This window comes from Melospiza melodia, chromosome 10, assembly GCF_035770615.1.
Source record: "Melospiza melodia melodia isolate bMelMel2 chromosome 10, bMelMel2.pri, whole genome shotgun sequence".
Classification (NCBI taxonomy): Eukaryota; Metazoa; Chordata; class Aves; order Passeriformes; family Passerellidae; genus Melospiza; species Melospiza melodia.
In genome coordinates this window covers 25639566-25665548 of record NC_086203.1, presented here as the reverse complement: position 1 = coordinate 25665548, position 25983 = coordinate 25639566, and the positions used below count along the sequence as shown (strand labels likewise).

The 25983-nt window shown below is 45.3% G+C and overlaps 1 protein-coding gene across 1 annotated transcript in view; it reads right to left on the bottom strand.

Annotated features, from left to right (window-relative positions):
• Positions 1-364: 364 nt before the first annotated feature.
• The window catches only part of SLC25A26 (solute carrier family 25 member 26), an 81141-nt gene continuing 55522 nt past the window's right edge, over positions 365-25983 (bottom strand). Inside the window, exons 6-10 of the mRNA XM_063164979.1 lie at positions 25369-25413; positions 14412-14481; positions 6766-6830; positions 5352-5425; positions 365-789 (exon numbers count right to left, since the gene is read on the bottom strand). Of these exons, the coding sequence (XP_063021049.1) occupies positions 693-789; positions 5352-5425; positions 6766-6830; positions 14412-14481; positions 25369-25413 (351 nt within the window). The 3' untranslated portion in view covers positions 365-692. The remainder of the gene's footprint in view (positions 790-5351; positions 5426-6765; positions 6831-14411; positions 14482-25368; positions 25414-25983) is intronic.

The window sequence follows — 25983 nt, the reverse complement described above, 5'->3', positions numbered from 1 at the left end:
CCTTGACCTCCCAGGTTTCCATCCCAGCACTTCCATCCTCCTGCAGCTTCAGGGCTGAAGCCCAAAAGAAGGCAGAGCTTTGTGCCTCTGCACAAGCACACTGTAAAATAATGCAAGCCTGTGCTTTTACTGCAGAAATATGAGTGTGATTAATAAAGCTGCACTGGCTCCCACACAGGAATGCTTGCTGAGCACCTGTAGGTATAAACAGGAATATAGACTTCCACAAATACAGCTCGGATCAGAAACAAATGGATGATTGTCTCTGACAAAGAGCTCTCCCAGGCCAGGATCCTTTCCGTGCTGTTGGCTGTAACTCTATCAGCCCCTTCCCCTCCCCTGTTACGAGGCAGGTGCCACTGAATGATGAAAACTTGCTTTATTTCAGCCTCCCCACTCAGTCCCCCAAGCCAGAGCTTTCCAAAACACTTTCCCTGCAGGAGTTCTAATAATGCCTTTTGCAGCCACCGTAATTAGCTGTTTACCCCCCAAACATCACTTTTTTTGGCACAACTCTCCCAAATTACCTCACCCACTTTCCATGCAGGAGAATTTCACATTTGGGAAAGTGGATTATTGGAGGATTTACTTCTCTCGAGCAGGGAGAGTGGCTCTCAGCCTGCGGGACAGCTGCTGGGAGGGCTGTGGGAGGAAGGCTCCGCTCCCGCTCCTCCTCCTCCTCCCGGGCTGGCTCACAGCAGCAGCTGCCGAGTCTTCTCGTATGTCCCCAGGAAGATGAAGCCTCCCAGGCTGATGGCTGCCATCCGTGGGACAACACCTGCGAACAAGCTGAAGGCAGAGGGAAGGAGCTTTGAGAGAGGAGCGGATGCAGGGGCTGCTTCGGGAAGCAGAGCCAAGAACAACTCTCCCTTGCTGGTTTCCTAAATCCCACCCCACTACTCACTGCAGGGATCTGTCTGGGCTTCCCTAACACAGCTTGTGGTTTTTAACCCCTCGGGTGCAGGAGGAAAAGGCAGAGGCCATTGTGGACCACTGGGATGGGGAATTCAGGCACGTGGACACAAAGAGTGCACACAGGTGGGAACAGCCTGTCCCCAATGTCCCCACAGCCTCTCAGGGCTGCCCCTTGCACAGCCAGCCCTGCTCATGGAGTGGCTCATTCCCAGGAGCACACAACAGTGAGGGAGCAGAAATATTCCATTTGTGGCACCTTCAGCTGCCGCCCTTCAGCTGCCTGATCTGCACAGTTCTTCAAAATTAACAGGAAACTCGTGCAAAGCCAGTTCCTTGACACATCCAAACTCACAATAGGTTCAACAACTTCAGGACAGGCCAGTGCATCCTCCAGAGGATTACAGGCTTCCCTTGTGGCAAGCAAGGATTAAACTCGAATCTGTTTGGCATCCCACCCCAATTCCAGATCCCTGGCACTGAGCCTGGCTCAGCTCCTCAGGGAGCCATCCTGTCCCTGGCTGTCCCAGCACTGCTGAGGGGGGACAAGCTGCAATTCCTGATGAGACCTGGCTGCCCAGGAGCTCCCTGCTCCCCCTGCACAGGGAAACCTCTGGCAGCAATGAACTCTGCTAGGGAGCCTGGAGCACACAGGCAGATGGAAACATTTTATGGCTTTACTAGACAGCAATTGGGCCTATTACCATAATGACAGCTTTAAAACAGAGTAATTTGTACAAGGCATGTATGGACAGAGCACTGATAGGGCAAATCCTAGGGAGCAGCACACAGCATCCCTCTCCTGCCGAATTAGGGAGCTCATTACAGAGCAGGGGCAGACACTGCAGACATTTGTTTCCAGAACAGCCCACTCGAGACACAGCTATTACACAAACAGGGGCCCATAACTGAGTTACCCAGAAGCTGCATCCCTGGCAACCCCCATCACCAACCATCGCTTCCAAGAATCCTGGCCCTGCTTCTCCCAGTCTCCTGTTCCCACCTGCCAGTCCATCCTTCCCCCATGGGCTCCCCCTCTGCATGAGGACAGAGCTCAACAGCTGCAGGGAGGTCCCAGATGCAGAGAGCAGAGCTCTGTGGCAGGTCTGATCCTCTGCACTATGCCTACCTCCACCAGCAGAGGAGATAAATTGGGTTTATTTCTGCTGGCCCCATCAGAAGCTGCTCTGCTGGGCAGGGATCTGCTGTCCAGCTGCATTTGGTCTGTGTCTGCAGATTTCACCTGGCGCTCTGCCACTCTTCAGCTCCTAACAGGACCCCTGCAGTTACCCTCTGGATCACTGAATCATTCAGGTTGGAAAAGGACAAGCCCAGAACAAGCCAGCACTACCAAGCCCACCACTAGCCCATGTCCCCAAGCAGAACAGTTGCATGTTTTGAACACTTCAGGGATGCTGATTCTACAACTTCCCTGGGAAACAGGGCAAGGCAGTGCAGGGCCTGGACACAGCACAGAGGGCCCAGTGCTGATAAAAGCACTGTGTGTAACTTGCAGCCCAGTGCTGGAGGCATTTACCCCTGCTTGGCTGCCAGGTGAAATTCCTCAGAGATTGAATCCTTCTCTACTCCCCAAAGAGAATTTTCCTGCTCTCCTTCCCTGGAGGGGCTGCCCAGCACCAGAGGCTTTCCTGTGCATGTGCTGTTACTGCTGAGGCTTGTGCCCTTCTGGTATTTTCCCACTGAAATCCAGATCCACAACCCACACTTCAACAAATAAAACCAAACGATGTCGAGGGATTGTTGTTTCAAAATTAAATCAGTACCTCACACGTGCCAATTCTGCTCTGGCTGGGAAGCTCATGGCAGGAACAGGACACCTGGTGCAGCACCACCACTCTACACAGGTCACCCCACCAGCATCACCATTCTATAACCCTCGTGTTTCTCGCCAATAAATTGCGAAGCTTCATCCATGCCTTTCAAACACCACCATCTCCACCTTGTGAGAAAAGCCATCAGACAAGATGCAAACCCCAAACCTTTCCTGTGAATGATTCCTCCACTCCTCTGGCAAGAGCAAAGAGGTTCACAGATCCACTCACCCCATCCCCATCCCAACCCCTGCCGGTCCTGGCTCTCCCTTGACAGAAAGGGATGTGGAATTTCTTGGCGTGGAGCAGGGGGATTTACTAGGTGCAGACCAGGAAGCTGAGCCCTGTGCTCTGCTTTTAATAAGGTGGCAATAAGCAATGCGTCTTTCTGCCCTCAGAATTCCTCCTCTTCAAGTACGAGATTTATTAGAGGAGCCATAAATCATGTCATGTTGGAGCTGGCCAAAAAAGCCCGACATTTTTATTGGTTTTGATTAATAGATTTATAATTGGCAGCAGGCATGGCAGCCTCTGCGTTTATTTTTCCCAAGACTTTCTTCCTTTTCCTCGCAGCTGACGCCGCTTGGCCTCCTCTGCATGTTACTTTTTCTCCAGATCTCTTATTGTCTTGATTTCAACTGAATTGTGTTCCCTTTGGTCCTGGTGCACTGGTGCTATCTTTGGGCAGAGTTTAATTCTGGGTTGTTTAGGAAAGGGCACTGCTGAAACAGCTTGGAAAGAACACAAAAACACATTTTTGCTTTCTGCTGACTTCAACTGAATTGAATTCAATTTTGAGGTATCAAAATTACTGATTTTTACTGACATTGCTTCATTTACACCACCTTGTCCTCTTTGAGTGTGTGTCTTATATCAGTAGTTGGCCAGTGAAAGTGAGCTGAAAATTCAATTGAATTCTTCTGCTGATTTCAACTGAATTGTGCTCCCTTTGGTCCTGGTGTACTGGTGCTATCTTTGGGCAGAGCTTAATTCTGGGTTGTTTAGGAAAGGGCACTGCTGAAACACTCTGCAAAGAACACAAACACACATTTTTACTTTCTGCTGGAGGGTGAGGGAAATTTCCTTAGTATAATCCCTGTTTCTTCACACCCTTTAGAGCTTCCACTAGCAGCAGACACGGCCTCACTCTCCCAGTCCCTTTCCAAGCATGCTTTAAGAGCCCACCAAGCCCTGCAGCGCCCAAAACTCATCCCCTGCCACATCACCTTGTCCCCTCTGAGAGGCAAACCTGAACAGCCCATCCCTGGGTGCTGCTGGGGGGCACAGCTGGATGCCTTCCTGGAATCAGTGCTCAGGAACTTCCTGCAATTTGTTTTGAATCATTTCCCACGTGCGTAGAAAGAGGGCTGAACTTTTATTAGCTGGGCAGGCAGAGATCAGATGTTCAGAGAAAGCTGTATTGTGCACAATGCTCTGGGCAACAAAGGTTAGGACAGTGCCCTGAAGGAGTGACAGGGCTAAAAATCTAGGGAAAACTACAGGGAAAAGCCCAAATCTTTGAAAAATCCCTCAGTTTCTCTTCCAGGCCAAAGGCAGGTGAGACACAAGCCCTACTGAAGGCAGCACAGGCTGAACTTCATGGTCTGGAGGAGTTAGGACACATATTCCCTTTCAGAGGCCAACTACTGGTGTAAGACACACACTCAAAGAGGACAAGGTGGTGTAAGTGAAGCAGTGTTAGTAACAAACAATAATAATTTTGATACCTCGAAGTGCTCTAGAAACACTAGCAGAAAACTGTGTGTTCCTACATTGCTCCAAGGGCAGGAGAGCAATTCTCTGTCTCAGGACTGGACAAAGAGACTGGATGGACATCACCTCAGACTTCCAGCTGGTCAGAGGAAAGCCTAGAACATTTCTGCACCCTGGGTGCAGCAGGAAAGCCCTGCAGAGCTGCTCTGAGGCTGTTCAGACCTCTCTTTGTACTCAGGAAATTTTCACTTTTGCAATGGGTTCCACACTGCCAAAATCTGGGGCACACACTCAGGGCCAGACCTAAGAGGGGATTCAGAGCTCACAGCTCCTCCCTCTGCTTCAGCTCATCCCACTGCTGGCACCACACTGGCACTGCTGCTCTCACTGTGCTTCACAGCAAGGATGGGGAATTGAACAGAGCACACCTTGCTGGTGCTTTCAAATCTGCAAGAAATTGCCAGGAGGAGGAAAAACTGTCCAGAAGGGGCTTGTGGGTCCTGTGCTGACCTTCCCTGGCTCCTCAGGACAGGAGATTCACACCCCTCAAATGAAAGTGCTGAACCTGATGGAGGAGTCCATCATGGTCATTAACACAGAGCCACCCTCACCTCTGCCACCTGGAGCTGGGCTCAGAGGTTGGATACACCCCCAACAAAGCCCCTTTTCTGTGCTCCTCCCTGGACACTGCCCCAGCCAGGGCTAAGGTGAGGACACTCAGCCTCCCTGAGGGATTTGTTCTTGGCCACCCCACTGCTGCTCCCTGCCCAGGTGTGCAGCAATCAAAAGGCTTCTCTGTATTCCAGTATTTAAACAGAAACAGAGCCCAGCCCAGCCTCTCACAGCCCCTAAACCAACAGACAGCACAACCCCTGAGGTGCAGCACGTCCTTACCCTGACAGGCCTTCTGTCCTCCAGATGCCACCAAGGGCAGCCACGACATTCCCCTTGGCATTGCTGGAACCAGCCTGCAGCACAGAGAGAGAGAGATGGGAAATGTTGGCAGAGGTTTAGTGATTTACTGGGCTCCTGCCCCTGGTTAGTGCTGCATGACAGGAATTACAGACATCCCCATAACCTCCTCACCCCAGGCACAGGAAAAGCTCCTCACCTACAGGAATGGAAAAAAGGACAGAAAGTGAAGCAGAGGCACAGGAGAACAAAACAATCAAGGTCCCAGAGCTGGTTAGTTCACAACTGGGCAGCCAGTCCCTTCTGCACTACACTCAGCTCTGCATCCAGCAGCTGACACTGCAATAAGACATTAATAAAATCTCTCTCAAAGCACCAAGTGACTTTGCTGCTCCTTTAGCTTTAAAGGAATAAAAAAACCTTGAGTGGTGTAATGCATGTAAAAATTGTCTTGATGAACAGCAGGACTAGAGACACTTTAATTCCATGTGTGACCTCGTTAATGTGAAATGATCAATAGAAACTGAATGGTCTCAAAGCACCCTCATTTCTTTCCCTGGTTGCTCAGGAGAGAGGCAGAGGTAAATAAAACCCAGTTTTTACAGGTTTATCACCAACACTATCCAAAGACACACCCCAGTAGTGACAGATAACACAGCAGATGGGACCCAGCTGGGGAGGTGCATTTTAGCAACAAGAAACACCCCAAATTGAGAGATGTGAGGAACAGGGTAAAAAACACCCGCAGAAACTCCAGAATGCCCATTCTTCACCAGCACAGCAGCTCTTTTCAGGGCTAGGGGAGGCTTTAGGAGCCTCCACCTGCTGAGGGCCCTTAGCTTGGTGGCTCTCAGCTCTGACCTGGGCCAGTGAGATGATGATGGTAACACCAGACTCACCAGAAATTTCTAAACTTTTTAAACTTACTGATCTTATAAGCAATCTTCCTCCCGCCCTGGTTGGCTGATGTTGGCCATCACAATCTCTATAGTTAACATTTTACAACAGAAAATCCAGCACCAGAAAATACATACAGACATACCAAAACAGCAGAATGAATCCCTCATGGGCAGTTTAACTTTGGGTTAACTCTGACTCTGCAAGGCTTTTCTCCTAAAGACACTGCATGAGAGTCTGGAGGCTGAGCACAAGCCCAGGTCTGTTTCAGACAGCTCCCTTGGGAAGGGACCAGAGAAGCATTCAAGGAAAGGAACACAACAATTTCATTAGCTCTGCATGCAGTGCCTGTTCACATCTACTCCTGCCTTCCAGGACAGGAGCAGAAATGATTATTAATAGGGGCTGGATTTCATTCTGTAAGGACCCACAGAAGCCCTGGAAAGCCCAGGCCATCCCCTGGCCTGTCTGGTGGCCTCCTCCCCTCCCTCCCTCTTACCTTTGCCAACATAATTCTTGTCTTTGCTACGTCGAGCGGGGTGGTGACTGCAGCTGCAAATCCACCTGAGAAAATTAAAACACCAGGCACAAGTGAGACATTGTTGTGTGAATATGAATGCCACACTGCCTATAATTCCCAGGGCTGTGGTCAACACTGCTCTGTTATTAATGCCTACAGCACGTTCCCTCACGTCAGAGCCCAGGTACGTCTGCCCAAGGCCTGGACACAGACCTTTTGTTACTGATATTGACTCTAGAAAACAGCTCTCTGCTGCTAAACTGCAAATCCAAACATCCCCAAGGACATTGCTGTCTTTTTGTTCTGTACTCTGTACATACATGAACACAGGAAGGTTGTAAGGATAACAGATTCCACCTCCAACATCTACAGCAAGTTTGGAAGGAAAAAACTGCTTACTCATTTGCAGAGATGGGAAATAAACCAGCCACACTGTGTTCTGCCTGGAGAATTAAAGCCTGACCATTTAAATGCTGGCAAGACAGAATCATGCTCTGTCTCTGAAACACATATGCTTGGGCTACTCACTAGATACACACAGAGTGGGTCTGGGACTGTTCCAAGGAAAAAAGACAAGTCATTGTTTTGGATGGAGCTCATCTCCAGCAGATGAAATCAGCTCCACTTTAGATAACAACAATGTGAAGCTGCCCAAGGGTCTCAGGAAATTGTCAGAAGTCTGCTGTCACAAGTGCCATCTTACCCTCAAGGGCATTTTTATTCTCTACTCTCTCCAAACTTCACCCTTGGAGCTCATTACTGTCACTTGCCCCAGCCAGCTCAGCTGTGGCTTTCCTCCTGACAGCCAGAAATCTTCAGCTTATCCATCTGCATGTCTGGCCCCAAACGTGTGTGTCTGGCTCTGTATTTTAACCCTGTTACCACAGCCTGGCCTCTTGTATTATCTAGGGACCAGCTCTGCTGCTTTTCCTCCCAGGATTTTATTCCTTTCCTTTATTTCCCCATCCTAAAATTAATTCTAATCTTTCCCTCATCTGTTCAAAATATTTCAAGAGAGTAATTCATGCTGAGGAAGAGCCAAAGTGAAGGAAACTTCTAAAATGCAGGAGCAGCAGTGAGTGAAGAATTAAAGGGGAAGAAAGGGGGGAGAAAAGAGAGCAAAAACTTGTTCTGAAATCTTTCTTCTTGCTCCTAATTTTTTCTTTTCTCTGGAGCTTGTATAAATCCTGTATCTGCTACAGCCGGGAACAAAGTGACTCCAAAGACTGAAGCCTACACAGTGCCCAGGGAATAAGCTAAAAATAATCTATTTTCTGTTCCAAGTTTTATGGAACGTAGAAAAAATTGATCTCTCTTTTCTTGGGATGGGAGAAGGGGAAAAAAGCATTTCTTCTAAAATCTTTAAAGTAATGAAAAAAAAATAAATCACCCTGCTGGCTTGTGTTTTTACCTGCATCTCTCTTTCTCAACCACCTTAACTTGAACATATTAAACCCCTGTTTTATGACAGAGCAGGCTGGGCCAGCTGGCACCCTGCTTGACTTCTTACAGTTAATTAAGGCATGTCCCATGACAGTTCAGGAGATGCAGTGAGGCACATGCGCAGTGCCCTGGATCTCAAACAAGATTAGCAGGAAAGTGGAGCCAGTGAGCAGCCCCAAATGCCTGGTTTTGGGAGCAGCTCCACTCCCACTGGGTTGGCCCACGTGGTTCACTCTGCCGGAAGCTTTCTAGCAGTGATACCTCACTAAAAAGCAGAAAAATGGGCTGTGTATTCAACAAGTCAAAGCAGAAACTATGAGCAAGTTAAACCAAATTCCAGTCCATTCTTGGACCTTCTTTAAGGTCAGAAAATCTTTTTATTGTGAGCCAGTTTTTGCATAAGTGACCGAAAGGCTTCGAGAATGGTCCGGATAGAAACTTCGGTACTCATGTCAGCAATGTATTTTTAGAATGGTAAAAATAATCTCCATGGAAAATAGTGGCTTTACAAGTCTGGATGTAGAAGGCCTTCCTTTGCCCACAGACCAAGCTAAAATTAAACAGTGAACCACATGGCTGTCAGGCCTGTATCAAGCAAAAAAATCTCAAAGCATCACCCAGCTCTGATGGCAACACTTTAGTCAGACTTACTTACATCTCTTATCAGATTGCTGCAACTTTTTAAATGCATTTACTCCTGAGAGTTTCTTATTGGCAGCAGCTTCAGTCTTGGCTGATGGAGGGGTTAGAACAAACACAATTTATCCTGACATGACGTTCCCAAATTCTTATCTGAAAAGTTTAATCAAGGCTGATTGGTTTTCATTTTTTCCCCAGCTGACATCTGGATCTTCCCTACTCTTTCGTTATTAACATTTCAATGTTTCTTTTTCCATCACTGGGAAGTATTTGGTACAGATTTACCAATCAGTTCAGAATGGCAACAGCAACAATAAAAAGCTTCATAAGCACAACAAGCAGCAGGACAGCGGCTAAATTAAAAGCAAGTTTGTATATGCTTGACAAAAACATGAGATTAAAGCTAGCATTTGTTGGGGACTGCTCTTTATTGAAGGCAGAGAGTCTGACAAAATGAATGTTCTCCAGTCTTAACTCTAAATGTCCAAGATAATTTTAGATTGACCTCTTAAACTGAGTACACAGGTATCCAGGAAGAGAATAAAGGAACTTAAAACTTGACTGCTCCCAATCAGCAGATTGATACAACAGACACAAACTGTTAAAGGCAGTCTATTCATTGAAAATAGGAGAGCTGGGCACTGCACTAATCCACAATAGGGCCCAATAGATCTTTAAATCACTTAATTATGTAATAATCATTCAGTTCCTGCTGTCACTGAATTTACCAAGAGCTGCCACACGAGGCTGGAGCCTGCTCCACTAATCAGCAACCAGGAAAAGCATCAGAGTTTCATGTGGACAAGAAAGGCTGAGACACATGGAGCCTCCCACTCCTAAATCATCCTGGGATGGGATTTCTCCATCAGCAGAGCTGATGGAGAACAAGGCACCTTTGCAGGCAGTTGTGTCCAGGCTCACTCACCAACTCAAGGCTCCTCTCTCCCTTCCCTAGACAGAGCTGGGGATGACTTGGGCTCAGCAAGTAGGCTTAAAGATGGATTTTCACATGAGAGAAGGCTCTTGGTCATTAATACTTCTAGCTGAGCAAATGCCTCTATTGGGAAAATAAACCTTCATGCAGTAGTGGAAAATTCATCACCCATCTCCCAAGAAGTTACAATGGTCACTGTATATTCACACTTTACCAAGGCAGGGTGTTAAACAGAAAATCCCCCTGCTATTCACACCTTCCCAATGACCAGCCCTTGATGGAAGTGCTGGTGACAGACATCTGCAGAGCATGATTTACCTTTATTTGGCAATAAGAATAAAAAGACCTGAAGACTTAAAACATTCCTCTAGGTTGCTGGTGGCATTTTATACCATTTTAGCTGTCATACACAAATAAAAGCATCAGAACTGAGGGAAATACTTCACCTGGGAACAATACATAACCCTAGGTTCTCACAGCCTGTAGAATTTGCTGCTACAGGAAAATGTTTCTCAGGTACTTAGACACAATCCTCAAACAAAATCCTATGAAGGGAGAAAGACAAATTCTCCTTCAGTTTTGGCATCTTGCTTTTCTGTACCATTTTAACTCCTCTTCACCTCTTCTGCAGGGTTCAGGGAATCCTTCTGGCCATTACAGGGGTTCTCCCTGAGCCTGAGTTCTGTCATATGGCCAGACCTCTGCTCTCCCTTCTGCAATACCAGCCCTGTTCTCTAGGTCAAGCTCATTTCGAGACAGGAATTTGTTCCTTGTTGGAATTAGCCCATCTTACGAAAAGAAAAACGATTCAGGTCAAACTGTACTATTGGCTTTTTTCCTTATTATTTTCTGTACTGACACCTGGAGGTTACCCAGGACCTCGGTTTTTGTTAATAAACAAGGGTTTTTTCACTTTCACCCTGGTATTCATTTCTCTCATTGGCAAAAAGGGATTATTGGAGCCTTTCTCTTTAGAGGAAATGTTCATTCCAGGACGTTTTCTCCTGAAATTTGTCTCAAAATCAAGACATGGGTTAAAAAACTGAGTGGCTCAGGTCCAACACTAAACCTCACAGCATCCTTTTACACTGACTGATCTCCAAGTTCACAAATGGCATTTTTCAGAACTCTTCAATCAATAAGCTCTTATTTTAACTTTTATTTTATTGGTATCATGTTAAATTTTTTTAAGAGGAAGTTTATTCTGGTCCTTTATCAGTGTGGGAACGACACCTGCCTATAGTAGAGCAAAGTGATCCAAGAACCTCTTTGGATTTCAGCAGAAATACCAAGACAAAGCACTGCTCCCTCCAGAGATTTAACCAATTCAGGGCTAGGAGCATGTTCCAGGCAGACTCTGCAGGGAAATCTTGAGAACTACTCAAAAATTTATTCAGAGCTATAGAGTTAAAGAGGCTTTTAGACACAGTGTGTAATCTTGTCAGAGCCGATTAGATCAAAACAAAAGTGATGGGAAATCCTCCCTGTTCATGTGCAAAAAGCTCTCCTTAGTGCATTATGACTCACTGGACTTGCACCTCCATTCCTGGTGACTTTGTCACCACAGAGCATTAATTATTAATGTTCAGCCACGCTTCTTCTTATGGCAGTGAGAAAGAAGGCAATTTGCAGTCACATTAAATGGATATTCAGGTTCTCTGACAAGCTGGGGATCACCTCGATGCTCCAGGGCAGTGCTTTTCTCTTCCAACAGCTAATACCCAGTGGCAGGATCTCCTTGCCACTGTCCCTTGCATGGAGAACACAGGAAGCCCAGCAGCTCTCCTGGGACAGCCTGCCTTGGCACTCTGCAGGGCTGGGGTGGTGCAGAGGAAAGGTTTGGTTCGAACACAACCTCAGGCTTAAAATCTCATTTAGATCTACCCTTGGGTTCTTCTGCTCAGGTATCACCTTTTTCCACTCCCCAAATACTCCAAACATCTCTGTTAAGACACCAAAGATGATGATAAAGCTGGACAAGGCCTTGAGGGATTAAATTATTAACAGATGAGTCAGAGAGGATTCCAAATCTCTGATATTTATGTTCAGGCCATTTACATTTCCATAGAAAGCCCATGGATCACATACATCCATTTTACACATGAGGGCTGAAACTGCTGCCATTTCACAGGCACTGGGGATGGAATTCAACAGATTGTTGCTCTTGGTTCTGTCTTCACCAAACAGTTATAACCAACTCACACAGACACACGCACACACACGTGTGTGCCATAAAGGGAAGCTAAACAGGACTTTTCTTTCTCTTTCTTTCAGCTTATTACCCTGCCCCTCAGGACCTCTAACATATTTTTAGAAAGTATTGAATTCAAGCAAAGAACACAGGAGAAAAGCCTGTCTGTGTGATTTCACCATCCCACCACCACCATGGTGGCATTTGAGGGCATATCTGTGTGCAAAGTTTGTTTTATGGATAACATTCTTCTTTTAAGGACAATAACACAGTGATTTAAAATCACTTGTATATGCACACATACATCTTGTTTTATTCACAGGGTACTGGTGAAGATTTTTTTTGTTTTGGGATTGAGAGAAAGGGATAAAGAGTTTGGTTGGCCTTTTCTTCCCTCATCTGAAGCTACATGTAGGTAGTTAATAATTTTTAACTCTGGAATCCATTGTTCAGAATGCAGAAAATTATTTTTCCACTACCTCCCCTCAGCAAGAAGGCTAAATATTTTCAGTGAAACAGAATGGATGCAGTACTAGAATAGATCAATATCAGAGCCAGCTTGTAAACATATCTCAGAGGGAGGCAGAGGGGAAGGTTCTGATCCCAAAAGAGCTCAACCTCCTGAGCTTTGAAGCAGCTCCTCAAAGGACACATGAGAAAGGAAGATTACAATGCTGCTGGTGAAAGGAAATAATAGGGAGACAAAGAGAAGGAGAAGCTGGCTGGAGGAAGGGTAACCCAGAGAACATTTATCCTCACCAATTACAACATGAGCTACAAAATAAGACTCCTCTTATTTTGACTGGTCAGAATCAGGACATACAGAAAAAGAACTGGAGGCACTGGGCTAAATTCTCAACTGAGGCACCAAATCTGACCTCAGGAAATTACTCCGCAAGGCTTTGGGTAAATCAGATAACCTTTCCAGCTCTCTGAACATGCCTGAACACAGTTTTTGTATCAATCTAACTGTAAAGAAATCAGCAGTGTTAAATTAATGAGCCCCCTCACACCTGCAGACATACAGATTGCATTTTAAAGCATTTTTAGTCTGTTAGTTTGATTTGTTTCAAAACTAAAATGAACGATCTGCTTCATTTGCTCTTGCTTAGTTTGCACTGATTGATGAAGTCAGTGTAAAATCCAACAGCAGGATCTTAAGCAGAATAAAACTCCCTTCCCATCAGCATAAACAGAAAAAATACAGCTGGACAAGACTACAAGAGGTCACCTAAAATATTCCCTTGGCCCCAGAATGGAATCAGTTCCACCTCAACCATTCCCTCACTGCTCACACACCCGATCTCTTAACCCTGTGCAGCCACAGCCACGCTGCCTCCCCTCAGCTGTGCAGCTTCAGTGCCCTCCAAAACAAATCCTCAGTCTCTAGTGGAATTCTGCTGCTATTAATACTTCATTTCCCCTAGCAGAACTTATTTTTTAAAAAATTACATGCAATGTAATGGCTCCGAGTTTGTAAATTATCAAAGAACAAGCTTCGCTTTTGATAATCTCCATTTCAAGAAATGCTATAATTTCTCTTTAAACAGGATTTATTTTTTCCACATATTCTGTTACTAGTTTGGAATCTTAAAATGTATTTTAGCTCCTTGGGGGAAAAGCTCTGGCTATCCATCCCTTTACTATTAATCTGTTTTTTCTATTAAGACAGTTGAATCTCTCCTCCCTCAAACTTGTCAGCTACACTGATGAGTCATTAATTGATTTTTCTTTTTCCTCTTTTTGTTTTTTTTGGAAGCAAGTACAGTCGGCTAAAACCAAGCAAGAAGCCTACTGAAGAATTCAATTAGCTTCTGGCTTGTTTGTAACAAATAGTGCAGCATTGTATTCTGCCACCCTTTATTCTTGTTGTAGTGTCTGGAGATTGCCCAGATGTTTCATCCTCTGGGGTTTTTTTTTTGCTGCAGAAGGCTTTTGCCTCCAGGCTGAGCAGTGCTGGCCCTCTGCTCTCCTGCCTCCAGTTAATCTAGGTGGCTGTCAGAGCTGTCACAGGGATGGTGAATCACGGCCTCTGCAATCACTTCAGCCCCTGGGGAAGCGCTCGGAGCGAACAGCTGCACAAACCCCCACCCAAACCCAGTTTCTCCTGGATGAGGATTTTACAAATCAACTTTGAAATAATCACAAAGCCTGACTGACAGGCCCACAGTTTTTAAATAACAGAAATTTGTCAAAAACAAATTGGTTGTCTTTCAAACAGACACCCTGGTTGAGTCTTTTTTTTTTCCTTCTTCTCTTTCCTTTGCTGACTTTCCCATTTCCAAACAACAACTGGATCCGTTTTCTTCTAAACAAACTTGAATTACAAAGGAATGTTGTTCTGCTATACTTAATAGATTTGCACATTTTTCCCTTTCTTCTTTAGTCTTTCCCAGTACAACATATAATCCTTTGCACCTGCAAAAGCTCCACAGACTGCTGACTGCCAAGAATCCACCACGTGACCCTGCTTCCATGACCAGAGATCCTGTGTTTAAAGAGAAAGGAAAATAAAAAGTTATTAAATGTTTGAATCTATCTGATCCCCATGTGAGTTAACTCTGAGGATGGGAACTTAAGTGAAAAGCTATTTTTGTGGCATTTTTGAGTGATGTAATAAGTGATTTTTCCCAAGGAACTTGTGTACTTGAACAAGCAGATGGAGTGAGAAAGACGTCTGGAACTGAGGAGGGCTTGAAGCAAATTGCTTTCAGGGAATTCATATGTATGTATTTAAGCCTGTGGCCATGCAACTTTGCAAATATTTTGTGAATTTATTTTCTTTTTGGCAGATAAAACAGCACAAAGCAAAACACTGAGCGTGAGGGCGGCATGCAAGAACCAATATCAGCTCAGCCCAGATGTACAAAAGGCTCCCATTTAAAATGAGCTTCCACAAGACACAAATCCTGTTTGCTCCCCTACATTTCTTAAACCAACCCTTCCCCTCACACTCCCCAAAAAAACCCCACCATTAAGAAATTACTCTTATCACTCCCATTATACCCCAAAGCAGGTGTGTCTCTGTTTTTCACTTGGCATTGCTAGGGACCACACACCCTCCTCTCCACACACCCTGCTCCCATTCATTTCCTCACAGCAGCATTTAAACACACACTTTTAATGCCCCAGCAAGAACAGTGCCTTCCAAAAGCACCTCTCAAGTCACATCACACAATTTGATGAGCCCTGGCAGTATCAGCAGCCAAGGGCAGTGTCTGTTCAGGGGGGTTTTCCCTGGCAGCTGCAGTCACTGTGCTCTCCCCTCCTGCACCCTGCTCCATCCTCGTCCTCATCTCCTGAAACACAACTCTGGAAGCTCTGGAGGAGAGGTTTCTGGTTTATGATGTGAGGATCAGCACTGAGCAAAAAGGGATGGGATCCACAGCCCTTCTGAGGCCCATTGCAGAGAAATCAGCAGTTTTATTTTATAGCTGTGGCATTCTCCTTCATTTTAAAGTCATGTTACTTCTGTAAAATTTTCTTAGAAGCAACTGGATAGCAGTGCTAGGCTGAGATTATTGCTCCTGGGCTCCTGGTCTGCAGTGCAGCCACTTCCCACTGGAGCAGGAGAGCTCTGCTCTCGTTTGCTGACTCTTCATTTAACATGCTGTCCTCGTGACTCGCTCCTTCCAGCTTGGCTGGCGGTTATATTTCAGCTGAATGTTTTAAAAATCAAACTGTTCAAGCAACAATGGCCAGCCACAATGTTGTTTGGTACCCTGCCACAGCTAAATAGCTGCAGCTCTGCTGTACGAAAGCACTAGAGGGGTTCCAGCCTCTCTAATGCTAGCCATTCTTTTCCTGGTGTTTTTGGTATGGGCTGCTATTCTGCCATCACCCACAGCAGAAACTGATTTTCATTTCATAAATAAATAAATAGGGATTCATAATTCTTCAAAACCGTAATATGCTTTTCTGGAATAACTTACAGTCTTTGGACATACAGTTCTCGTGCAACTCAGTCCTGATGGAAGAAGGACACACTCCCCTAGACAAACTACCGTCCAGAGCATCTGGGTACTCTCAAAGCATAAATCCCACCTTCAGCACCCATCTGCAAAACACTTCAGGTGCTTCAGAAACCTTGACTTGAAAGCCAGGGTTTAAAAACTGAGCTTCTGGAGCCACAGCTTTCTTTTGATAGAAACAGAATTATTGTTTGGGGTTTTTTTACACATTCTACAAACATCTGTACATCTACAGCTAAGCCCAAGAACTCAGAGCAGTTACTGCTGCCATGTAAAAATGCACTGTGCAAGAGCTGCTGGAGGACTAAGAGGAAAACCAGCCCATTAATACATTCATGGCTTTGCCAGAAGCCCAGCCCATTCTCAGTCATGATGGGGTTTTATGTTAATGTCATTGTCCAAAGAAGAAGAAGGAAAAGGTCATTCTGATTTCTTGGCATGTAGCTCTAAAATCTAGTTTGTGATAAAGCCTGGCTGCCCAGGGCAGCTCTGCACAAAGAGCCTCTGCCAAGCAAGGCAAACAGCGATGAACTCCCATCCATTACGCCTGCAAATTGACAACAGGTATTTGCAACAGTCATGCAAGACGGAAAATGCTTTAAAAGGGTGGAGCCAGGAACAGTTCAATTAAATTAGGGAAAAGGAGAATTGAGGCTGGAGAACAGGAAGCAAATTCCCCAACAGTGAGGTCTACTGAACCACGGAGCCAGCCTCCCCAGGGAGGAGAGGAAAGCCCTCTCCTTTGAGTCATTTAAAAATAGACTGGAGAAGGCACTCAAGGCTGAACTGTGGGGAATAATCCTGCACTGGCAAGGGCAGGATGAGATGACTTCATGTGTTTCTTTCCCTCTCCAATTTCGGTGATTCACCCAGAGCTCCAAACCTGAACATGCAGAAGAGCAAGAGGGAAGTGGGGCACGACGACACGATCCTGAAGGAAGCCAAGAGGAACAAGTGTCACAGGGCCAAGAGGACCTGGGCAGGACTCCTGTCCAAATTCTTTCTAACCACACGATGCTGTGGGCCAGGATGATGTGGTGGAGGTCACACATGTTTTCTCTCATAGCCCATGGGCCAACTAATTGACAGGGCTGGTAAGTCAGGCCTGTAAGTCCTTCAAAAACACTCGCCCTTTGAGCAGGTTTTAATACCATTAAAACAGGGCAAAGCACAGAAACTGTTAGGGGTTTGTAGATTACTATAAAACCAGGGCCTTCCTGGAAAGAAACAGAGGATCCATATCTGCCTAAAACACTGACTTTGAATAAAATTGCTGGTTATTGCAGTGGTAGAGCTTAGGGCACACTCTGCCATCCTGGATGCTGCACAGAAGCAGAAGAGTCTTCCACTAAGGAGAAAATGGGGAGAGCTCAGGCAGAGCTCAGAGCCCAAGGGGCACAGCTCAGAGGCTCCAAAGCAGGGCACAAGTGCCCATGTAAAGCCTGCAGAAGCCCCAAGGACACTGCTCTGTCTCCATGTGCTCCTGCAGGATGAAACAAGCTGTGAATTACGAGCAACACGACTGCAGCAGCTGGCTCAGCCTGGGTCCCCCACTGCCAGCACCAAAAAGGCTCTACCTGCTCACACTGTGCTCCTGAGAAGAAGGCTGCAGGGGACAACCTGGCTTTTCCAGGGCAGTCCCCTTCCCACTAGCACTCACGGCCCAGGGAAGCAGAATGACAGGGAGCACATTACATGAAAGGGCCGCCATGCCAAGCCTGTGTCATGTGTATTCTATTAAGCAGAAGGCTGAATAGAAGACTTTGTTTTCCACTTCAAAGGACCCCATCCCAATCTCTCTCTCTCTTCCCTTATGAATAACAAATTGGAAATAAATCTTCTGGCTGAAGTGCATGGAAACTCATACAGTTGGGGCCCTCTGCAGCTTCCCAGCTCAATCACATGGTAATTTTTTTTTGTAAACACTTTTCTGTGATATATATGTAAATCTGGCTGTGCATTGCTGCACCGTGTAAAGCAATCCAGCGGGTGTGGCCTCAGGGGATGGCACACAGCAGGAAGCCTGACTGCATATTTCCAATTATCCACAGGGATAATGTTCACAGAGAAGGGTCAAGTTTTATATGTGGGCAGAGCCCTACTTTTCTTCCTAGAGATCCCATTTCATCCTGCTCCATAGGCCAGTGTACCCGAATTCTCAGCACAAATGTTATTTAGCTCTTTTGATACTGAGAAAACAAGGACATCTCATTTTGTTGGGCAGAGTGAGCATTGGAAAAGTCATTCTCAAGGTATACCAAAGGCCCCTCAATCTAAAAAAAAATTATAAATATGGAAAATATTACCAAAATATTACCTCTGCTTTTAAATAGTGGGGGAAGTATTTGGTGCCCACAAATATGGACTCCTCAGTGCTGAGGACACCTGGCCTCCAGATGGCCAATAACCTTTGACCAGTGCACACAACTCTTACCTGTGCATGCCTGTCACCTTTGCCAATCATTTATAGTAAAAGTTTGTGCAAAAAATCAGCTGTCAGCTTTGTGTTCCCCACACAGCCAGGTCATGGTCTATATTCAGGACATCTAAAGTTTGGTAACGCAGGAAAATGCATTACCCACACCTCTCAAAGCTGATGACCAACCCAACACCACCAATGCTGCAGGAAGCATTGCAGAGAATAAGACATCTCTGCCTTGGCCTTGCTATCCTTCAAGCAGAACTCATGGCATACACCACACTTGAGGCCTGCAGCTGAATAAATATTACAATTCATTCCAATGATAAGTATCTATAGTATCTCTGTGTGCCCCTCTGTTCACAACAGTGTTCAACTTCATGGTAACAGGGGAGAAAAAAAATCAGTACAAATGAATCACGTGGACCTGTGTGCATGTGAGGTCCTGCAGACTGAGGAAAGAAAAGCAATTTTCATGTTTGCCTTTCCTGCTAGGGATTTTGCTCACAACGTGGCATTCTGCATGGCTGACCCTTACAGATGCATGGCACATTGGCTGCAGGAGAAGCAAAAACTTCACAAGTTGATTGCTGTTTCTGTACAGAAAGTCAACATGGAGCAAAGAGCCAAATGTCCTCCTCAGTGGATTTTTTATGTGCATATGTGCAGCATATGGGCAACTACATGTGTATATTATCCTGCAGGAAACATGCAAGCCCAAACATGGGAAAAATTCAATGATCTAAGTTCACTGTTGACATAAATGCTGAGACTCCATTTGCACTAATGGAGTTGTGCTCACTTATGCCAGTACTGAATTCAGTCCTAGAATTAAACCCACCCAAATCCTAGATAAATTGAAAGAGAACAAAAGTTGGCCTATATGCAAGAGCATATTTTTCATGTTAAAAGCATTTCATTCCCTTTTTCTGCCCATATAATACTGCATTGATGTCTGTGACCCATTTGGATGTAAATCAAAATGGATGTGCTAAAAGCCTGGTTAAAGGAAATGTTCTTCGAAGCTGTGTTCCCATGGCAAGGCAGAACAGCCACACTCAGTTTCCATGGCACAAAGGGACATATGGGGAGAGAAAATGCACTTCTGAAAAACCACTTTAGAGCCAGCAGGGTTTTTCTTGAGCACCTGCACTGCTCTTACCTAATAGATCTGTGCTTTGTAGGTGTGTGTGAATAAATTACATGGAAGAATTCCATAAATCTGCTAAGATTCTTCAGCAAATAACCAGTGTCCAAATCAAACCTTCAATATTCAGACATCCCCAGATGTCACTGGCAAGCTTAGCAACTTCTAGACAACCTCTTGTGGCCTGGCCATGCCCAAGAGGGCATCACAATCTGGCTCTGTATCTGCAGACTGTGTGAGCCTGTTTTCCTCTGCTCTGTTGAAATGCTGTATTGATGATCCAAGGCCATCTGACTTTTCCCAAACGTGCCTGCAGTGCTGTGAGCAAGGCCTGCATTTGTTTCTCTGCCTTTGGTGCAGATGGTGAGCAGCATTCCTCGGGCTGTGCCCCAGGATGGTGTGAATGACACTTATTGTGGCAGCAATAAAGCCAGGGCTGTTTGCTCAACAGCTGTTGGGTGCATTGTTCCTTTGTGAGAAAAATGCAGCAGCTCTGCTCATGGCATGGGCACGTTACATCCCACCCCCAGCATCCTGTGCAAGGCTGCTCTCCTGATTCAGCACCTCAGCAAATGGCACTCAGTGCTATTTAATCACGAGGATTTAATCCCAAAATCAGCCCAACTGTTAGTCCAAGAGGGAGCAAGGCATGGTAGAACACTTACTGCACTGCCTGGGAGGAAATGGCTTTAAAGCTGGGCCTGGCTTTCATTTGCTCTTGACTTACATGCAGCTGAGCACAGAGGAAAGAAATACTAGACTGCTTCTCCAGGAAAAAGGGAAAATGGTCACCTACCTGTAGGGCAGGGAAAGAGCCATTTAGGGCCCAGTTTGGCTACATGCCTCTATTTTCTACTTGCCCTGTTAAGCAGCAACAGATCTGACTGTAAATTTTAGGAGGGAAATAGCATGCGGTTTATGGATTCAATGGTGGAGTTATAAACACATATTACTGCTGAGAACCCCAGCTGCCTGGGCAGAAGTATTCTGTAAACCTTTCATTCTTATTAACTTTAAAAATCAGGTGCAATAAGCTTCAACCAAGGTTAGAGTGTTCACTCTCCACAGAAAGCCACCACCAAGCAGTCTTTGCACAGCAAGCTTCAGGATGTGTCTCAAAATCCATCTACACTGACGACCAAGAGCAAGGCTGAGCTAAATCAGCTAAAGCTGACCCTAAAATCAGTTCACACTCTCTGCTGCCCACCCCAGCCCTCAGCAGCTGAGCTCTCTGGAGAGGGAGCCAAAGGAACCAAGCAAATGAGCCCATGTGCATTTCCCCTCTATATCCATGGTTCAGTTCACCAGCACATTCCCCTCCACACAAGTGCCTTGTGCCTACAGTCACAGCTGCACCTGAACAGAAAACAAAGGGCCTGATCCCAAACTTGCTCTCCATTGTGTGGCCAGAAACCAGCTCAGAACCAACCCACGGAACTCCTGTTCTGACCCAACCAATTTTCTGATCCTGCTCAGACTCCCAGGAGAACAGCTGGACTCTCCCCATTCTCTTTTTGTGTAACACCTTTTAATTCGTGACACCTACAGATTTGAGAAAATTATTTTATTGCTAAAATCAGTGACAAAAAACCCTTGTGGGCTTACTAGAACTGCAGAAAGTCTGAGAGCCCTAAACTTCGCTCAGCATTCAGAGAGGGGAAATCCTGGCCCTGTTGAGTGCCAGAAGAGTCAGACATCACCTCGAGCATGGTCACTTGAAGATTTTTATCTTTCTCTGAAGCTCCTGGGCCAACAGAGCAGCACAGTGTGTGCCTGCCCTCCCAGAGAGGTTGGGTTTGTAGGGACAGAACTGGCTGATCCTGATGTTTCACAGTCCTAGCAATGTCCAAGTGTCTCATCTGAAGAGTCAGACCTGTCTAATGACAAAGACAAAAGGTTCCCAGGATAGCAGGTTTGTTTTCCTTAAAAAAATCCACCAACTAAACAAACAAAAACCCCTTTGTTTTTCAAGTCAACTCATTTGAGACCTGTGTCCTCCTGTCCTGCCTGCTCCTTCCCTCCTCCCTGGCTACCAAAGCCTTTTCTGCAGACACGCAATACATTTGCTGTATAAAGAGACCATTCTCCCTGTGCAGCTGCATTTGAGTAACTCTCAGAGGCTCTGAAGCACAGCCAACATGCAGAAACATAAAACCCAGGAGGACTGAGTCTTGTTTCACCTGGGAAGGGTTTATCTTACAGCACTGTTCTCTGAGGGACCTGACCATTGCCACTGAGCCTTAAGAAACAGGCTTTTTTGACAAGATGTTTCTGGACTCAAATGTTTCTGTAGCGTTTTAAAATGCTATGTTATTGCAAAAAAACCCCAAAACACCTGATGCCCTGTATGTCTGTAATAGCCCCTCAGCAGAACTGAAAGTTGTCTTTTTTCTCAGTTAGTTCTAAACTAGAAGGATTAAAACATGAAACAAATAATAAATCACTGCTGCTGCTGGTAGGAACTCAGATATGATGATTATAAGCACTGAATAAAATGTCTGAACAGAAGAGAATAAAAGACAAGACAGAAGGGATGGGCTCCACAGGGCCAGAGCCATCTGAGCAGAGACTGCACAGCCCTGGCAGCAGGGTGAGCACAGGAGCTGCACCAGGCTCCTGGAACCCACAACAATTTTATGCCAAACACAGAGCCCACAGTGTGAAATTCACACAGTAAGGAACACACATATGGTATTTCCAAAGCCATTCACTGAGACACCCTGGAAATTCCAGGGCAGCAAACAAGGGGACTGTATCTTACAACATCAATTCCAAAACCTGAACTAATATGGAAGGCTGTGTGCTTGGCTGGTATTTGGGAAAGACACCACATCTATGCTCTGTTGCCTTTCTTCAGGGCCGCCTGGCTTTGAGATGGGATCAGAAGCATTAACCCCACATAAAAGAATCCAAACCTGACCAAACTGTCACAGTAATATTCAGCCATGGTGCTCTTCTGAGCATTGGTGTAGCAGAAAGTGAATAAAATTTGTAACATCCTTTCTTCCCCTGAACTCTGAGAAGAATTCAAGACTGTTTTACCTGTAAGGCTTGGACTAAAGAGACAGGAAAGAGCTACACTAAGTCATCCTAGCTGGTGAGGGTCCTGAAATCTGATACACCATAGCAGTTTCCTTCTCTCCTTTGGTTGATAGCAATCATCTGTGCCTCCAAGAAAATATGGAAAAATGGAGAATTGGGAAGAGAAAGGACATTAAGCACAGTGGATGCTACCTAAATAAAAATATTTTTAATAAGAGAAAAAACAACTTTTTTAAATTGAAAGCACCATAATTTCTTCACTGTTGTTTCTTGAGTCATTGTGAACTAAGGAAGGAGTCTATTGCCTGTTCCTAAATTGTGTGTTCACCTGAGTCATTATCAGTAATGCCAGTATTTGAAGCAGTTTCTGTTTCTTGCTAATTACTGCAATCCTCCCTTTGCCAGCACCCACAGCCAAGGTAACATTATAGTTCAGTAATTATACAATGTTCTCTCTTCTTTTAACATAGCCCAGCGCCTGGAATGCAGCTCTCACAGGGGACAGCTGGTGCACATTCACGGACAGGAGAAAACTGTGCATGTAAATTCTGCGATTAAAGCATAAGGAATAACCAGAGCAGCTTGGAGTAAAGCAGACAGAGAAAACGGGGTATAGAAATACACCATTTGCTACCTATGACAAGCCTTTATTAGGCTTCTTTAAGCTTAACACCCTGCTGCTGGCTGCAGTCAGCACACATCTGAAGGAAAAAGAACCTCTCTTCTTCTTCCACGTGCCTCTCTAACCGTCCTTTCACAGTGGAATGATTTTCCTTATTTTTATGGTGATTACCTTGTTCATGGAATCAGGACTGAGTCTCTTCCATCAGCTTACGTCACTTCACAGTAATGGTTTTAAATATGACACAGCCACAGGTCTTGTTCTACTCTCCTCAGTGAGATGGCCCACACACATCATACACAACTGCTCCCACAGTTACTTTCTCAAGTAATCCTATTAATCCAGCGCAGAGCAGTCCCTCAGGCATCATCTCAATAACTCTTTTCTGTTCAGGCTTTGTGCCATTTTTCTCTTGTCCTTTGCATTTCTATTTCTTTGCAATTACTGTCTGTTCATGTGCACCCATGAGAAGGTGAAGTGCCCAACACCCTCAGCCACACTCCAGTGATGTTACTGGCCACATTTATCCTCTTGATGGGACCATAATGATTTTCGTCCTTTGTTATACTGTCAGGACAATTTTTAAGAGCTTCCCTCAGATAAACACAATGTATTCTGTTTTCACTGCCTGGCTTTGATATGACAGACCCTGAGCTCTCTCCCTGTGCTGAGCCAAAGCAACTGAGTGTGCCAGACTAATTTTTGCAGTTTTCTACTCCTGACTTCACATCAGAAGAATATAATGCAACAGGTTTGTGGAACAAACTGACACAAGTTTTGTTTCTCTTCAAATCTGCACTGACCTCCTGAGATTAAACATGATACCTCATCCTGAGTGACTCACTCCTGCAGTTAGCTAAATTCAAACTGTCTTCTTTAAAGCCTGTAATGTAAACAATACATTTTACTGTCACAGCTAGGTGGACATTAGTTAAAACAACTTTACATTCTGCAAACAGCTCCATGATGGTGCTGGTTTATGTGGTTTTGGCATGGACACCACACTTATAAAGCACTGCCACCTCTTGCTCCCACACATGCCTGCTTGCAGTAACCACCAGCAGGCTGGGCCAGCACCACTGAGGAGTTTACAAAAACCATTCCTGGACACTGCCAGGGAGGCAGATTCCTAAAAAGGCAGCCCCAGCTCCCCTGAGCAGTGGGATGAGACCCAGACCCCACAGCAGGCTGAGCTCATGGAGCACCCACAGAATCCTCCCTGCTGCCAAAGCTCTCGATGGTTTTCATGCTCCTCCTGCCTGTGGATTCACCTTTAAACTGAACTCCCTGCAGCCTCTACATGCAAATATTCACTCTGTGGGCTTGTCCACCCCAAACAGGCCCAGCTACAGACACACAGCAAGAGGACAAACTGCAGTCCCAGTCCAGCACACAAGGTCCCACTCTGGGTCTCTGCTGAGCTTGCTCAGGAGTCCAGCATTCCTACCAGGAAGAAAGTTTCTCTCTCCAGTTCCTCTTTTATAAATATATTTTACTACAATGTTTTCAATGATCTGCAATAATTCTCTGTGCTTCCACCCCATGACCTCCAAGTACTCGAAAAACCCTTCCTTGCACTTTTTGCAGTGAGTTCAAGGACATACAGAGAAGAAATTACACCTTCCAATCCAACTCTCCACTCAAAAATCTAGATCCTATCTCTGACCATGGTAACAACTGCACTGTTAAAATATCATCATTGACACCTTCTTTAAATGACCTTAAAATAAAGTACATACAGCCAATCAAAATATCTTTGCAGTGATGTTTACAAAACCCAAGCTGAAAAAGTTTTCTCATTTGCAATTTCCTTTTACCATGAAGACCAAAACACTACAAATATTAAAATAAAATAAATTAAAAAAAAAAAAAAGAAGTCACACAACACAAAGTGGCTCCCACTCTTTTAAGCAGTTAAAAATGTTAGAGCTGAAGATAAAATTTCTGGCATTCTGGGAGTAAAATCTAGCCTGCATGCCATAGATCAGTGGTTAGATATTCTCTGTTATTTTTCAGATATTCAGGCATATGATCTTCTCATGCACAGGTAAGTTGGCACATAATTACTGATTCTTGAACATACCCAAAATCACAATAATGGAGTTAGATAAGTTACCATGGAAAACCTTTGCAAAATGTATAACTTATATTTCCATCACTAAAAGAGAACTTACCTTTAAGGACTCCCAGAGGGGAAACTGCACCAGAGAGAAAGGAATCTGGAGAGGTGGGAAAAGAAAAAAAAAAAGAACAACAACATAATGTTACCAAAGTAAATTGGGTTAGCATGTTCCTCAACTGGCTAAATTAGGAACAGTTATTGTTCTGCCAGTGAACTGCAGCTTACAAATCTTTACGGACACTTTATGTACGCTGCCATTAAATGACTGGTTTCACTAAAGCAGTTTTACTTTGTTTATCACATTCCCTGCTGAGAGGTTAATGTATTGTTACCAGGGTGGCCTAGAAGTGCAATAAGCAGTGTGATCTAGTGCAGGGACATTCTGGGTTTGTCAGCCAGCCAAGAAAGCCATAAGGATGGTTCAAGAAACACGTTCCCAAGGCCAGGAGCACAGCTTGGCAGAAAACATCCTCAGCAGTGCAGACTCAGAGATTATGAGCTCTTGTGCTGCAACCAGGGCTGTGCCCTTGGGCATCAGCTGCAGAAACCTTCCTGAACATGTCCCATGATCTCCCATGAACCAGAACTAAAGGCAGGTTGTGAGGAGCTAGCACAGTCCAGCTGAAAGGGAGAAGCTTGGTGGTTCTCTGCCTGTGACACAGGGTTC